This window comes from Stegodyphus dumicola, chromosome 3, assembly GCF_044657685.1.
Source record: "Stegodyphus dumicola isolate Sdum_Otavi_A_Nest chromosome 3, ASM4465768v1".
In the NCBI taxonomy this organism is placed as follows: domain Eukaryota; kingdom Metazoa; phylum Arthropoda; class Arachnida; order Araneae; family Eresidae; genus Stegodyphus; species Stegodyphus dumicola.
The window spans coordinates 278111206-278129094 of record NC_140770.1 but is presented as its reverse complement, the minus strand read 5'-3'; the positions used below and the strand labels follow the sequence as shown (position 1 = coordinate 278129094).

At 30.7% G+C, this 17889-nt stretch overlaps 1 protein-coding gene across 2 annotated transcripts in view; it reads left to right on the top strand.

Moving 5' to 3' along the window:
* Positions 1-17889, top strand: part of LOC118195585 (protein capicua homolog) — a 122311-nt gene that overhangs the window by 85129 nt on the left and 19293 nt on the right. The window contains exons 15-17 of one of the 2 annotated variants that reach the window (XM_085814210.1): positions 1291-1397; positions 3246-3670; positions 12102-12256. In XM_085814210.1, coding sequence (XP_085670336.1) covers positions 1291-1397; positions 3246-3670; positions 12102-12256 — 687 coding nt within the window. The remainder of the gene's footprint in view (positions 1-1290; positions 1398-3245; positions 3671-12101; positions 12257-17889) is intronic. The other variant, XR_015040464.1, reaches the window with a different exon arrangement.

The following is a 17889-nucleotide window of genomic DNA, read 5'->3' as shown; positions in this document are numbered from 1 at the left end:
TTGCCTTGAAAATAATATTTATATCAGATTAAGAAAATAGTGTCATTCATCATTCTTCACACCAGAATCATGATATGATGGACTCGGAAAATGAGTAGTGCAGTAAGTGCAAATGTTTTTGATGTTATGAGGTTAAGAGGCTTCTTGCACATTTTACAACTGTACTTAGTTGTCATTAAATTGTTGCTCTTTTGACACATTTTTCTTTTTACCCCATTATCACTGAAGTTGTCTTGTTTTTTAACCCCTTTGTGGTCTTAAAATTTTGACTTTCTTGAAGATTTTTATTATATTCCTGAAGTATCTATACTCCTTTGAGTAATTAATTCATGAAACAGATGTTTCAAAACATTTTTCTTTTAGCAACATCTTAATTGTTAGTAAATAACTTGTGCATTAATGTCAAATATATTTGCCATTGCAAAAAATATGGGTGCATATATAGCATCACAGCAAGCGATTCTAGTTCTCCTCTTAGAGAAGCTTTGACATGACAGCCCCTCCCATGCCTAATACGAATCCATGAGGTCAGTTAGTGTAATGCCCTGTCGGGTGTGACGGAATATGTAATAATATATAATGTATCTTGCAAAAAGGTTCTGTATTTGAATTTAACTGTATTTAGTGTGATTACTTTGACTTTTATCTTTAAATTTTCTAAATATTCTGATGTACGTTCAGATCTAATACTATATTTCTCTGCGTATAAAGATATTTAAAATAATCGATTGTAAGTACTGTAGTTTGCTCAACATTGATAACAGACATTAAATTTATCATAATAATAAGCATATTTAATAACTTTAACCATTTGTCACATGATGTATTTTCAGACTAGCATACTCTTTCAGAACGTTTAAATTGAATGCATTTCACTGATTTTGATGCACTACACAGATTTATGAATTTTTTTGTGCTGATTAAAAGAACTAGTCCAAAATATGATGTTTTGAGTATTTTAGTGGCAGTAGCTTATTAAAGATGAATTTAGAAGAATTTGAACAAGTTAGATGCATTATTTTGGCACTAGGTCTAAGTTTTGAACATTGTGGGGGAAAAACGCATAATAGAACTTTTTTACTTTTTGTTTTTGGAAAAAGGGTTGAATATATCAATCAAGATATTTTGAGAGTTCATTAAAAACTTTTTAAGATTGTTTTAGCGTGAATGAAATTAAAAGTATTTTGCAGCATTTTTATAGGGGAATTTAATTTCTTGACATTAGTATCTTGTATAGAGTTTTGTAGTACACGATTTGGGAAGAAAATTATAACTGTTTATTATTTGTAGTTGATGGAGATACTGTACAGTTGGATAATACGAAGCCTCAGAGATCTTGTAAAGGAAAGCGATATAAGGAAATGGTGGCTGAAGGGGGAATTAGAGCAAAGAAAAAAGTGAGTATTCATGAGTTTTGATTTATTTTTAAAACAAACGCATTTCAAATAGTACACAATTTTTATCACATTGAAAGAGCTGATGAAAAACGGAGCAATTTATTTTAAACGTAGGTAACCTGCTCTATAGTGAAAAAACAGAAAAGCCATGTGCTTAAACTTAAATGAGAGATAATGTTAAAAAATTGCAGTAAAAGTTTTTATTACCATTAAGTAAATTTTAATTCTAAATGGGTTCGTACATTATGCCACTAGAATATGAGCATTTAAGTACTGAAAAAGAATAGAGTATATGCTTTCTGTTTTAACTGCCTTTGTAAGTATCATAGAAAGAAATATTTATTAAAGTAACTTAACATCAAAATTGTAATTATTTGGCATTTTTATAGTTAAGCCACAATTAGTTTCAAATTAACTTTGGGTGGGCAGTTTGGAAAAAAAAAAAAAAAAAAAAAAAAAGAGTAAATATTACCCTAAATGTAGGTAAATAATCTTTTTAAATGGTTATTTGTCAATACAGTCAAAAGTCGTTAATTCGGACTAGTTGGGACTTCGGCCGTTCCGGATTATCGATTTTTCCGGATTATAGATCATCACTTTAAATCTGGTAAGATGGCATGCAGGAATTATAAAATTAAAAATATGAAACCGTAATTTATGAAATAAAGAACAATTATGATCTAAAGGGTATCAAAATTTACAAAAAAAAAAAAAAAAAAAAAAAAAAAGCTTAATATTTATTTGTTTACTTTATTAAACATTTCTTTCAATGTAAGTTGTTTAAGTTGCTTCGTTTTTTATGTGATAATACATTCTCTTTAATTCTATAAACAGACATAATTTCTTGTTCAGTTACAAAGTTCCGCTGTTCAAGTCCTATAATTGCTGTGTCGAGAATACCGACTAATTTGTCAATCAAAATTTTTTTGTTTTCAATAACCTCTGTGTTACTTTCTTTGCTATCAGAAGCGAATTATAATGATGAGGAATTTGATTTAAATCATATCAAAGCCGGAGTACATCGAGATGAAATACTACATTTAAGGAATTATAAGCCAAATAAAATAAAAACATCTGTCCTGAAGATAAGGATAGTGCTGACAGATCATCTTCCAATTCATTGCGTGCCGCCCCCCCCCCCGGCCGCAGAGCAGTGTGAAATTGATAAACAGATTTCAGAATGGTTAGATAAACAAAGGATATGCCTTTATCCATTTTTTGCAGCAATTCCACTTTTTGTTTAATGGATTTCGAAACATACTTTCGCTTTGTAGATCCTTTACATATTAGTAAATATATATCAGAAATTCTATTTGACATAATCAAAAGTTCGAGCTTACTTTTATAAAATTGCTCTAACAGCTCTAATTGCTCCACTTCGAAGATTAAGGAACAACACAATCTGCAACATTAACTGAATTGGATAATTTTAGCTTAGCTTATACCGACGGTTATACATTATACGCGCATTCGTAAACGTATTTTGCGCATGTGCACTCGCATATTCGCAGCCGTAAAGGTCTTACACGCATGCGTCGCCGTAGAAAGTTTGTAGCTTTGAGGTCGGGATTATGAGTGTCCGAATTAATGACTTTTGACTGTACATATTAATAACATTTCAAAATTTAACCCCTTTTTACTATTAATTATGATAACCTGAACTACTTTAAGAAAACTTTTGAGGTGTTTATGTGCAAATGCATATTGATAATGTTTCATATTTTTATCCATTTCATATCAATTTGATGTTTTGCTTGGTAGACTAAAAAAAATAGTCATTTGTGTTTATTTTGAGAAATTATATTAAAAAAGTTTCTAAGCTTTGATTTTGAGTAAAATTCATTACAGCCACCAAAACTAGGATTCATTAATGAGGTACCTGTTCAACCAGCTGACTGTCAAGCAACAACTGAAAGCAGTACAGTTGCTTCCAAATTAAATATGCCTCTGTCTTCAGTAATACCAGCTATCCCTCAGAAACCTGATAATCCTAGCCCAGGTACCGATGATGCCAGTGAAGTTTCAAACTCATCACCACAAGTGTGTTTTGTCCTAGCTCCAACTCCAGCACAGCTTGGACGAGCCCCAGGTCAGCTTCATCAGCGCCGATTGTCCGAGTCTCAGGATTCCGACAGCAAAGTTACTGTTGGAAGTGAAGAGGAAACTGAAGGTTCTGAAAATGAAAAACAAACATCGGGAAACAGTAATCATGCAGATTTGTCGAGTCCGAAAAAGCCTATCTTAAAAAGAGCTGTAGACGATGGCATGGATAAGTATGTTTTATGTGTAATTATGTTCGCTTGTAGTATCATTTAAGACATTTATTGTAGGTATTTTTGTTTTAAAAATAGTCTTTATATTGTATTGTATTCAAACTCATTAAAATTAAGTCTTTGAAATAATTTTTTTAAAAAATATTTAATATATAAATTTATTAATATAATTCATTATTGCAGAGTTTAAAAATTTTTTCCTTTCAGTGTTCATATGTAATGAGTAGCTAGTAAATCAACTTGAAAAGTTTGTGATTAAAAGGTTTTTCTTGTTTTAACTGTCTTAAGCAGCTAAACCAATATGAAATATGTTAGGATATGTTATGAAATATGTTAGGTTATCCTGTCAATGCGTGAAGAAGAAACTTGCAGACATGGCCAAATTAAAATACTTCTTTTCCTAATTGAAAAACGTGTTTCATTCATGCCATTAAAAATTTTAGATGTAATTTTGAAGATGGCAAAAGCAACAGGCTATTTACTAAGAAAAATGGAATGTATCTTATTCCAAGATGGAAGCCAAGTTCAAAGGGAACTGCTTTATCAGTGTTATGCAAACAGTGTAAAAAAGGGGAATATTCGAATTAAAATAGACAGTAGACGTGCAAATTAAACTTAGTAGTGTGATTTACATATTTCATAGTTGAACATTTTCATTACTCAATACAAAATAAAATTGTCATAGAAGCATGTCTTTTTAGAACTTTTCAAACATTTTAAAAGCTGCAAGTTGACAGAAGTGAAGAGGAAAATAAAAATGCCATGTATCTAAGAAGAAATCTTAGTTAAAAGTGGTATATAGTGGCTCACATTTATATTTGGACACTTGTATTTTTTTTTTTAAATTTATTTGCATAGTTCAAAGTGGTATATAGTGGCTTACATTCATATTTTGGACACTTGTATTTTTAAAATTTGTGCAGATTTTATACTAAGTATTTAAACATAAACTCCAAATCTTTTCTAGTATGTTATTTTTCCCATATATAAAGCCTTGCTTGTTACAAAACAATTATCATCAAATTATTCCTTATAATAAAGTAATTTTTTCAAATTATATTAAGGTCCGAGGTTCAAATCCCGCGAACGGGCTGGCTGCATGGGCGTTTTCGTGGTTTTCCCCATGTGTAACGTGTATACGAGCCAGTTTCCCTTAAAAAGTCCTCCACGAAGGCATCCCTCCCCTTAGGCAGATAGCCCTAGTGTGCTTTGCCATAATTAAATACACCACATCAAATTATATTAATTGGACCCTCAAAACTTTTATTGAGATATTTTGGCAGATGAAGTTTCTTCTCATATTTTTTTTTAAATAAAAATATACAATGTTTTGAGTCTTTTTTTTTTAAATAAAAAAAATCACAAAAATTACCATCTGCACTTCGAAATTGTTAGTTGTTTAGCAAAATATGTTAACAGTTTTATATCTGAAATGAATATGGTAGGATATGGTGAACTAACAACAAGTTCTGTCAGAAATTCATCTATTCATCATTTTAAAGATGGTAAAAGTATTCAAAATATCAAAAAAATTTTTGATGTAAAGTATTCAACTATCTTTGATGTTATAAAATGATGGAAAATGTGTGCAACTTTTGAAAGGGCATTGAAGTGTGTATCCCATTCCAAACTAGTATGAAGGAATCAGAGATTTATCTTATGAAAAATCAAACAAAACCCAAATATTAATGTTGCTAAACTTACAAAGGGTTCGTACGGTCCTTAAGAGTCCTTAAAAGTCCTTAAGTTTTTTGGAATCGATTTTTGTTCCTTAAAATTCCTTAATTTTGGCTAAAATTGAGAGAAGGTTCTTAATTTTAATCATCAGAAATGTCTTATCTGTTTTTACGACTGCCATTTTGAGTGTGAATTATCATTTTCGAGGAATATATTTGGCGATTCACTGATATATATGGTTATCTTTTGAATGGGTTCAGGGGTTATAATTTGTTTCTATTTCTAATATAAATTGTGAGGTATTGAAGTTTCTAAGCAAGAAGTGAAACATAAGCATTTCAAAATTCATTTTTTCTAACGAAGAGCTCTTATACAACTTTTCGCTTTTATTAAATGGTTCTAAATTTGGCGACATATCAACATTTTGGCGATTTTAGATCAGTTTCTATAAAAAGTTTTTAATTCCGAGATCTGGGAATTTTTCGAGAATTGTTTTTAAAACATTGTAACATTGATAAATTTCATTAAAATAATGGTGATATATTGAAGTTATATTTAAAAAATAACATTAAAATAAAACATTTTTATTTTTCACTGTCATATTATAAAGTTTCATTTTGGCAACTTATACAATGTTTTGAGTCTGAAAAATAAACAAGGTATAATGTATAGAAAATGTATGTATAAAGCACAATTTACGAAACACTTCTTAGCAAAAGCAAAATTAGCTATGTAATTAATTAAAAATGTCTTCTTTTTAATTTTTTCATAGTAAGAGTTTTTCCCACGTAATCGTTTCAGAATTCTCAGATTATGCATCAGTTTTCTCTATAAAATTATTTTTTTTTACTTTTTTTTTCCAAAATATTTCTTGCTTTTTGCTGTTACAGAAATGGTAGGTATAATTTTTCTTTAGAATTTTAGACATTGCAGCTTGGAAAGTTTCAAAGAATTTGAAGGCAAAATTTATAGACCCACGATTCTAGAAGATTCCAGAGATATGTGACAAAATAAAAAAATGTCTCCATGGTATTAACATGTAATGGATGTAATTTACAGAAAGTTTGCAATGAATTTCTTACCTTTTGGAGAACATCTGGAAGAACAATAAAAACATAATATTTGAATGTTTTACTTCCGATACTAGAATCTTTTTCTTAACGTGTTTATCTTCCCTTTATTTTCTCTTTACTTTTCACTAAAAACAAGCATGGAAAATATCAAAACTGCTTCTAATCTTATCACATGGGCAGGCGTTATAGAAAGGAATTTTTTATTAATAAAATAAATTGAAAAGTTAGAATTTAAAAGATTCATTTATATGTCTTAATGCATCATACACCGAGCTGACACTAGGCATTTTCCCTCCTGATGCAATCTATGTCTGTGTATCCTTTCTGCTGCCTAGTGCCTTTCTAAATTCTGCTTCCAATGTCTGCTCTAAATTTTAAAATAAAGTTTTGCCATTTTCTATCAAGATTTTGTTGCTCGGTGTGTCGATAAATTATAAAAATTCTTCTACACCAGTTTTGTAACTGGTCCTTACCATATATATTTCATATTTCTTCTGACTGTTCATATTACTAAAGAAATAAAATTAGCCAGTTTTTTCTATACATTCTAAATGCACTTTTTTAAAAATTTTATTGTGGAATAATAGAAATCCTTAATTAAATCCAAAAATTCTAAAATGAAAAGGAAACCTGTTGAAGAAAGAAACTGAATACTTGAAGAAAATTATTCTTCAAAGAATCAGTTATTTTGTAAATTACCCAGTTGTTTATGATTTCAGCCTTTATATGATAGAGTTACTGAATCAGCTTAAATTAAAATTAAATTGTATAATCGTTGACCACTAGTCCACATTTTAAATTTTAATTTGACTATTCTTGTTTAATAACGTCACTGTGAGCTATAATTGATTTTGTTAGCATAAGAACCTGCCTTTATGTTCTAAGTTCTTTTTAAATAAGAGGTTTATTTAAACCTTTGTCTGATATTATAGTTACTTTCAGACATAGCAATAATTTGCTTCACGTCTGTTGGCGGGTTTTGAACTATTTAACTTTTCCAGATCAAGTAAACCCTCATAGGTACATTGTGGAGAGATAAAGCATGCAGAAACTAGTCAGAACATTGGTTTGCGTATTGAGACAAATTTCTGATTGTTAGAAAAGATGCGTAAAGAGAAGAAAATTGATAAAAATTAGCCAAAATGTCTGGGAAGGCTTCAAATTAAAATGGCGCATAAATATTGAGTGTTGTTACAAGATATAAATGTTTTGTAGCTTTTAATGTGTAATTATCCTAATATTGCTTAAGAATCAATATCGTAATTTACATAGATTTTAAACTGTGAAATGTTATTAGATTTTGATTTTAATATGGCTTTTTTAACAAATATTGTTAAAAGAGAAATAAAATTTAATAGCGATCATGTAAATCCATAATGGCGAAGGTTATTTAACTGCTTAATTTAGTTGTTTATAACCAACTGCTTACCCTTAAAAATTATCTCTGCATATTAAAGTGAGTTATTGCCTTTCATTAATCCTCACCGTGGTCACAAGATAAAGCATAAAACTTTCAAGTAAAACCTATTCTTTGCATCTAGTTAGACTTAAAATAATACAAAACAACTTATCCCCTCTGGTGCTTTAGTGGCTTGAAACTTTAAAGTATATTAAGTGGGTTACAACCCCTGTAACTCTACACAAAACTATGACACTAACTGCATCAAACAAAGCCCAATTAACTTTCAAAACTTGCCAACTGTGCCTACATCAGGCCTTTCAGGTTTTGTTCTAATCAGCAGGTCTCTCTCTCTAGACAAACAGCAGCAGTGACAACATTCAGTCTTTTGTTATAAATCATGCTCATTATGATCTTACTTCTCATTTTAACCTGTGATGCTTGACATAAAATCTACCTGCTATTTACTAAACCTCTAGACTGAACAAGTATGTGACAAAGTAAGACTTGGGGAAAAAAAAAAAAAAAAAGTCAGCATAAAGCTTACTGTTAGTAAAATGTAAGTGACGCTTATCTTTCAAATATGTCCAACTATTATAAATATAAAGTATATAATGCTACGTGATAAATTGCATAAAGTTTATTTTATTCTCAAACTTATTAATAATAATGTTAATTAATTCACTTTTAATAATAATGTGTCATGCTAAGGGATCTATTTTATTTTTAGAATGGTGTTACAAAGGTGAAATTCAGGCATAGATAATATTTTAATTGAATTTATTCAGTTCTCATTTGCTCATAGGTCCTTAATTTTTTTCATTAATGGTCCTTAAAAGTACTTAATTTCCGTGCGCAGATATGTGTACGAATCCTGTTGTAGCAGATTTAGAAGAGTGGTTTTCAATAAAAGTTAATCCTGAAACTGTTAGATGATTCACTAGAGCACACGTGTACATTGGCTAATAAGCAAGAAGGAAATTTTTATCAAGTAGGAAACAAGGAATATACACCAAATACATTTGGCATTCACAAAATGTATGGTGAACAAAGATTTTTGATATTACAACAATGTTATATTTGCAAACAAGTCATAATACATTTTGGTCTAGTGAGCAAATTGCTGTATAGCAAAAGCCGAATAAAAACCAAGAACCTTATTAACCACTGTTAAACATGAGGTTACAGGCATAATGGTTTGTGGAATTTTCATTGCCTCTGGGATGAGAAATGTAGTTTTTATGGAAAGTAATATGTATGAGGATAAATATTCTTATCAAAACTCAAAAGCATGTGCAAGAAAACATGGAATGTGAAATACATTCTAATTCTATCAGGATAACAATCCTAAAATGCAACTCTGAATATATAGTTATAGTTATCTTACATCTGGCCTAAGAAAGTCAAAACTCCTCCATGTTCTCCTGATTTAAATCCTGTTGAACATATGTAGAGTAAGGTGAAGCAATATTGAGGAAACGGCACTTTTTCGAAAGCTCTGCTAGAAGTAATTCTTATGTAGTACAAAATTTTTTCGTGAAAAAAATTAGTTGAATACATGCCAAAAAGCATGAAAAGTGTAATTTTATTTAAAGGGTATCCAACAAAATATTGAATATCCTGTTGTTTTTTTTATTTTTTATTAAATATATATAAACCTGGATTTTGGTTTTTTTTCCAGATTTTGGATTATTCTAAATATTGTAGGATGATGGTATATGAGATGCACTTTTTCTTAAAAAATCAAGTCTTAAAAACTGGTGTGTCCTATACAGTGATGATGACAGAAACACCGGTAATGGCATTCTGGCAAGCTAAATCAAAAATGAAAGATCAACGTTGATACATGTGTGTTAATACGTGTTAATCCTCAGAATGCCAAGGCCTTTTGTTGCCTGTTTCTTTAAAAAGCCAAAGCATCGGAAATTCCATTTGAGATTCGTAACAATTTCTCTCACTTTCCATTCATTAATGAACAAAGAGATGTGAAGGTTTCAAATGATATCGTTTCTAATTCTTAATAAAGAATCTTTCACTGTAAGTGTATACTAAATCACATTTAACCTAAAGGTAAGGAATCACAAAACCACAATCCTGTTAGGATAAGACTGTCTACAATAAAGATGAATTGTTACAAAGCATCTGGGGAAATTGCACCTTAGGTTTTTGTGTACTTTAGGAGGAGGGTAGAAACAAAGCATGTAATCTCGGCTATTCTCATGGCTGTTGTAAGCTGTTATGCTTGCCTGTTATAAACTGTTAACCTAGAAAAACCAGTCCTTCAACAAAACAATTCTTTATTATTTTCAATTTTCTGGTTCCAACGTCAAGGTGTATCTCACACAAGGAGAAATACAGTATGTGTGTTCATTTTGAGAACTTTTTGATTGATTGTAATTGATATTTGCACATAAAACTGAAAAATACAAATGTCCAGAAACAAATGTGAGCATGATTTGCATTAATTGTGTTTTGATTTGCATATTTTGTATGTTGCATACAAAAAATATTAGTCATGGTCTTCCAAGTACAATAACACAGTACAAACTCCAAGATCCGGGCTCATCCAGACTTAAAGGTGATTCCGGATTTGGGATTTCTTTCAGATTTTAGATTATTTTAAATATTTTAGGATGATGTAGAAATTATTGAAATTAAAGATATGAAGCAGTGATTTATGAAATAATGAAACATTTATGATCCTAAAGAAATCAGTTTTATCAATTTAAAATTTACCCCCTCCCCCCTAAGAAAATGGGTCAGTATTTATTCATTTGCTTCATTAAACATTTCTTTCAATGTAAGCTGATTAAAATGCTTAATTTTTTATGTTAATACTTTATCTTTAATTCTGTAGATAGACATAAGTTCTTGTTCAGTTACAAAGTTCTATTGTTCAAGTCCTCTGATTGCCACATCGAAAATTTTCTCTAAATTTTCATTCAAAATTTTTTCGTTCTCAACAACCCCTGTGTCACTTTCTTCACTATTGATAGTGATATTTTCTGGATTTAGAACCATACTACATACAGATTTTGCCATCTGTTAGTTGATTGGAGTATTGTCATTGCAACAAAACACTTCTGTTTTATCATCTCTATCACCACTTTTGTACATTGCTTCACAAATTTCCTTCATTAGAAAATTTCGCTTTTTGTTTGTGATATCTGAAAACCTGCAAATTTGTGGATAGCATCATAAATCGTTGCTGGGAGCCCACCAGCGGCCGAGCGGTAAAGTCACTGAACACTGGTAGTTCGGTCCAAGGTTCAAATCCCGCGAACAGGCTGGCTGCATGGGTGTTTTTGTGGTTTTCCCCATATGTAACGTGTATACAAGCCAGTTTCCCTTAAAAAGTCCTCCACGAAGGCATCCCTCCCTTTAGGCAGTTTGCCATAATCACATACACACACAAATCGTAGCTGGCGTTTGGTATACATTATTGGCAAATATGTCCTAAGGTTGGTGACTAAAGACTGTTCACACTTAGCTCCACATGTTTGATTATGAAAAATATCAAATGTGCAAGAGCAATGTGCATTAAAAATAATTTTTAAAAATTAAAATAAAAATAAAAATAAAAATGTTGCTGGTGATACAGAAGTCCGGATCGGATCTTGAAATTTGTACTGTATACATCTTGACATGTGTCCATACAGAGGGTCGAAACCTTGGCTGCTTGGAGGGTTAAGTTTTACTAGTTAATGATAAACAATAATTTTAAGAAGTTTTTGACATAAAAATTTTTTAACCACACTCATGGATTAAAATATTTCATTTGTTTATTTTTTTAAAATTTGTTCCTTATATTTAAATGAGGTATTAAGAAAAAAGAATGAACACTAAATATTTCTAATTTTTATGTCATGTTTTACAATTTAATTTTTATAAATTGTGTCTCTTTGAATCTTGGTTTAATTATTGATTGGGATATTTTTTACATTTATTTATACAATTTATGTTGCAACAGTGGCTCTTTTTACATTTCTGGTTCTATAGGCATCTTCATCTGTAAAAACACAAAAGTTCCAGTCAATGAAAATTTTTTCAGTAAGGTTTTGTCATTTGCACATTAAAAATTCAAAATGATCATGATTGAAAGTGTTATATCTGTGATACTGGATGAAATTTCTTTTTCTTCTTTTAATTCAGTTTGAAAATATATTGTTTGGAAATTAATTTCATTTTTTATTTATGGTAGAGGTAAATGTTGCTGATAGAATTCCTGAATATTTCAAAGCAGTTTTATATTTTGACTAAGTTGAATATTTTTAATAATTAGGGTTCTTGAACAAGTTGATTTTGAAGCACGTTTTGCTGAACTTCCGCAGTTTAATCCAGAAGAATCTCCTTCTGCTGCTGCTGCTGCTGCTGCATCGCTACCTAATTCACCACGAGCATTTGTAAACAGCTATAGGAAAAAAAGGAGACTTTCAAGTAAGTCTGTTGATAGATAGACTTGCAATATAAAAATTTATTTCAAGGATATTGTTTCTCAATATCCTTAAATAGTGTTCTGTCATACTCATTTATTTTGTTTTCTGCTTTATGCAGTGCTCTCTCAAAAAGAATAACATACACAACATTTAAGCTTTTATTGTGGTTAAATAATTTTTTTTTGTATACTTTGGTAACTGGCTCAGTTACCTTGTAACCCCCAGGGGCACCTCACATGACTGAGTCTTAACTGCAATTCCCAAGAAGGACAGTGGAGGATCTATGGAGAAGGAGGGGTAACAAAAGACTGAATTTTGAAAGATGGGAACACACGGCAGTAGATAAGGCTACATTGAGCTAGAATGTAGATAATAGTAGGAAGGTGAAATCACTTTAAGTTTGAAATCACCTGTCATGTTCGGGTAGCTCAACGAAGAATCTCCACAAAATATGTTTCAAATAATAAATGCAGGGGTAAATAAAAATGACAAAATGCTAATACAAATCGAATACTCTGAATAAAAATAATCAAGGGATTACATATTACCAATAAACATAGCCCTCAGTGAGAGAAACCATGTACAGTCAAGGAAGGGGGAATTTGTGAATGTTTTTAAAATTTTCTGAGACTAGTTCTGAAATATATGAGAGGGCGTGGGAAGTACACAAAAAAATGTGGTACTGCACTAGTGGGCAAAACTTGCAAATTCATTTTTGAACATACAACCTTTTCATCATTGTTGTAAAGAGCTTTTTGCATTCAATACAGTGAAAAGCCAATTCAATAGAAATGACACATATGCAAATATCAGCATCGTGATACCAGAGGGTACATCAGGGCATGTAAAAGGCGAGGAGTCAGCTTGTGCAAGGCAACTTAAAAAGAAGAAAGGAAAGCACATTTTCAGGCATTTTTCTGCAAGTGAAAGTGAGATTGTACATGCACTATGGCTGCAAGAAAACAAGAAGAGACATTTATGTTTTCTGAAAGAGACCAAAGCTGGACAGTTATCTTATTAGTAAAGCTATATATATATATATATATATTTTCCCCCAGTTAACAATCTCTTTTCAGAAGATAATCTGTAAAAGTACTATTTGTCATCCACACGTTTTTGTTGCTATGGTAAGCTTAAAGTAAATTTTTGAATCCTTTCAAATATCAAGGTTTCTCCTTTTATGAGAAAACACTGCTTTCTTCTTAATTGTTGGTTCTATATTGCATGTTAATAGCGCAGTAACTTATTCCTTCAATTTCTTGAACGAATTGCTGTATCACTTTTAAATACTAATGCATGTTCTGGTAGTGCAGTCCAGATTTTGTATGTATTATAAATTTCTGTGGCTTGTATTTATTTAAGCAGCCTGAGTAGACTGTCTTTCATCCAGTTAGCTATATGATTATATCTGTTTCATTATTCTCACCAAGCAGTTTCTGATGAAGAATGTTAGATTTCTCTTTCTCCAACTTATGAGCTATATATTAGTTAATACAAAATTGTCTCCTAGCATTTAGTAAATTAGCTGAAAAAAGTTGCAGGAAGAGAACATATTTTGGCTTTATAGCTTGAAACCTTTCTAGAAAAGAAATTTCAACATGTTTTGATTTTCTGCCGTTTTTACCGCCCACCTTTTCTTTTCTTACCTGACATCTTTACATATGGACAGAATAAAGGGCTCTTTTCTCAAAAACGGTGTGAAAAAGGGATTTAAAGTAGAAAGGGATTTTTTCATGATGTCTGTACATATGTATGTACGCTTGTATGAATCTCACATAACTCAAAAATGATAAGTAGTAGAATTTTGAAATTTTATTTATAGTACTTCTATAACCTCTGGATATGCACCTCCTTTTTGTTACAATTGGCAGCACCAAAAATATTCTCTCTTTCTATTGTTAGCAATTAATTAGTTCCTTTATTCAAAGCATTTCCGTCAAACATTACTGCTCAAAAACATTACAGTTCAAATCATTACCATTCTAAAAAAAAAACTGTTGTTACCAATCAGGAAAATACATTTTAAATAAAATTAATACGTTGCGTTTACATTCGGGCATCCTGACTTGGTTACAACCTCGGAACATTAAGAACTTATACTTAAAAAAAATTTAAATCTGTAATATTAATGTTTATAGTTCGAAAGTCTTTAACTGTCATATAGATTCACTGTCGTTTTCTATTCTTTTTCCATGTCCTAGTTTTAGTAATATGCAGCGTGTTGTTATCGTTATCCCCAGTAATACTAATGTCATCACCATCATCATCGTTTTCTTCTGATTCAGCTTGACACTGCCATGACTTTAATTGGCTCACATGAGCTGTCGTACTAAAGAAATGTCCTTTCACCTTCTCTTCTAATTGAGTCACTCTATAGGTATCACTTCGTAAAACTTCTGTAACTACCAAAGGTCCTCAATACTTTTGTTGTGTTTTGGTTGATTCTCCAGTTGATTTAGGTATTCTTCTCATAACTACTATTTCTCCTCATTCGAATTTTAAAGAATTGCTTTTCTTCTTGTCATAATTTGCTTTAATTTTCATCTGAATTATCTTCAATTCTCTTTCTAACATTATTTTGTAAGATTACTGTATTCTCCCATTCAATTATTATCTTTTTATAGAAGCACGCTCTTCGGCATTGGTTTTATACGACTTCATGCAAATAGGCTTACTCTCTTCAATTTCTTTAATATCCATTTTTGTTAAGTTTGTACACCCTAATTCCTCCATATTTAATGCAAAACAATCTCGATACTCATTTATCAAATGTAAAACTTCCTGTTTTCTCTCTGGCGTAATATTGTTATTAACTTTAATTTCTTCTAAAGTAATTGGTCTCCTAAACTTCTTAATTTCATTTATTATCAGTATTTCCTTTTGACTTGAATTTTCAGTTTTCTGATCTGAACTTGGTTCAACTAATTCTGCTACTTCCGCTCTACCGATACATTGATTCTCTTTCAAAATTAGTTTTCGATCGCTGTAGTTAATGACTGGTATCACTGTTTCTCCCTGTATTACTTCCAATAATGAACCCAACTCATCTTCCGATCCACTTATTAAAACATAGCCGTTATTTATTTCATCAGTTTTAACTTTTGTGAAATTAACCGTATTACTTTCGATTTGAGTTTCTTGGGAAGCCTTCAGTTTAATTCACAGAGTGTTGCTATCATTTTGTAACTGTGAAGATGGGCAGTCATTAGCATAGCGTATGTGCAAAATATTACCTATCTTGGCGTATGCAATATGTGGTAAATCAATCCATGTTCGACCAACTAATAAGTCGCATGGTTGCGTTTCATCTCCTACAATTAGAACTGTAATGTCCTTTCCTTCCACATTATCAATCTCTAAGTTAACAGTTACTTTTCCCAATGTTCTAACGGCTGGTTTACTCTGGTTCCCAAAGCCAAACAATTCCTCCACATCAGATTTTATAATCAAGATTCAGTCTCTTAGCCGCAGACTGTTTCAATAAACACGAACTAGAATCCGTATCTATGATTGCAGTAATTTCTTCTCCATTATTGATGCGAGCATACTTTAAATATATAGCTGGTGAAACACCTGAATTCTGGTCCACGGATAAATTATTTTTAACATTTGTCAAGTCTGGATTCATAGACGTACACTTTTTAAAAGTATGACCCTTTTCATTACATTTCCTGCAAATAATTTCTTTTTTAAGTTGAGGACAATCCGTCGCTATATGTCCATAATCATTACAATTGAAGCATTTCGGCTCACCCTTTTCATTGCGGATGCCAGAATTATATTTCCTTTTCCTTTCGTCTGTTTTATAAAATTTATCTCCCAGATTGTATTTATTATTGAAACTTTTTAAAACCCACTTTGAAATTACCATCTGTCTGCATAGAATCTTTAACATTTTTGTGTCTTGAATACTGATTATAGGATCCTTCATAAAATTTAGAACCAAATTTGGGCTTAGAATTATGCCTAAAAGTGTTATTTTCTACTTTAAGTACTTTTATCCCTACCCGAATATTTTCATATTCATCTAGTTTTTTAGCCAACTCTTCAGGATTAAGGAATTTAGACCAAACATCAATGAAATGGTCTCGGATAGCAGCGGAGACCCTTTTCTTTAATTGATCCATAATAATAAGTTGTTTTAAAGAGTCGAAATCTGTTACATTTAATCCAGCAAGCCACTCTTCAAAATAGTTTTTGAATTAAAACGTGAAGTCCTTCCACGTATTATGCAACGTTTTAATATGATCAACAAACTTTTGCTGAAACTGTTGAGGGCTTAACTTAAATTTTCTCAGTAGCAGTTGTTTAACGTGCTTATAGTCATTAGCTTTTTCTTCTGATTTACGGGCAATTAATTGAGTTATTTCATAAGGCAATAGAACCAACAGCTGAGGAACCCAGTTTTGTTCTTCTAACCCAATACGTCATGCCTGTCTCTCAAATAAAACTAAATAAAAACTTATATCACCTTCATTCAAATCATATTTATGCATTAATTTACTCATATCACAAATATTACTTCTATTAACATTAGAAGGAACAGAATAATTTACATTACTACTTCTGATTTCTGCTTCTATTTTCAATTTTTCAAGTTCAAAAGTTCTTTGCTTATTTCTTTCTATAATTTCCATTTCAAATGCTCTTTGCTTATCTTTTTCTAAAATTTCTAACTTTTCCCTGTCTAAACGATCATTTATAATTCTATCTAGCATTTGTTTAGTAAAGTCTTCATTATAATTCTTATTATTCAAAATCATATCTCTTAAGCCTACAATTTTAATATCAGAAAGGACATCTACATGAAGTTCCAAAGCAAGTTCTTTTAAGTCACATTTCTTGCCTCTTGCCAAATAAGCCATCTTAGACTTCAATTTTCAAATAATAATACAATAATTATACTTAAGTTCTTTCCGTTTAATACTTAGACATAACATAAACAGTTTATAAATTCACGTACCTTTCTACTTTCAGTTTTGGCGAGCTTCCGCATTCAGTTTAAGCTTAACATACATTAAGGCAATACGTTGTTAAATCCTAGATAATAATTCCAGTTAATCCCACTTCTAAAATGTTAGCAATTAATTAGTTCCTTTATTCAAAACATTTCCGTCAAACATTACTGCTCAAAAACATTACAGTTCAAATCATTACCATTCTAAAAAAGCTGTTGTTGCCAATCAGGAAAATACATTTTAAATAAAATTAATACGTTGCGCTTACACTATATATATATATATATGCACCCACTCCTTTACTCAACCTTTATTTTCTGAATCGTTGAACATAGTCGTATTTCTCCAGTTACGAAAGTGTTTTAAATGGTGAATATATTTATATTTTGGTAATGTCAAATTGTAAAGAAATCTAATTTTCAGCAAATAACAAAATCTAACTTCTAATGCTATCTCCTGGTTTCTGTGCTTATGTTTGGGAAAGTTTTATACTCATTATGAAAAAATAAAATTTTAAGATGTTTCACTGCCATACGACAAAAATTTACCAGTATATTATTTTTGCTCTCTAGGACATTTTAATTTTTTATTAGTTTTTCATTCGTTGTAAATCCTTCTTTAAGTAAATTGTGCAAAGCTATTAGGGAAATTCACGTTATAAATGTAGTTTGTCTCA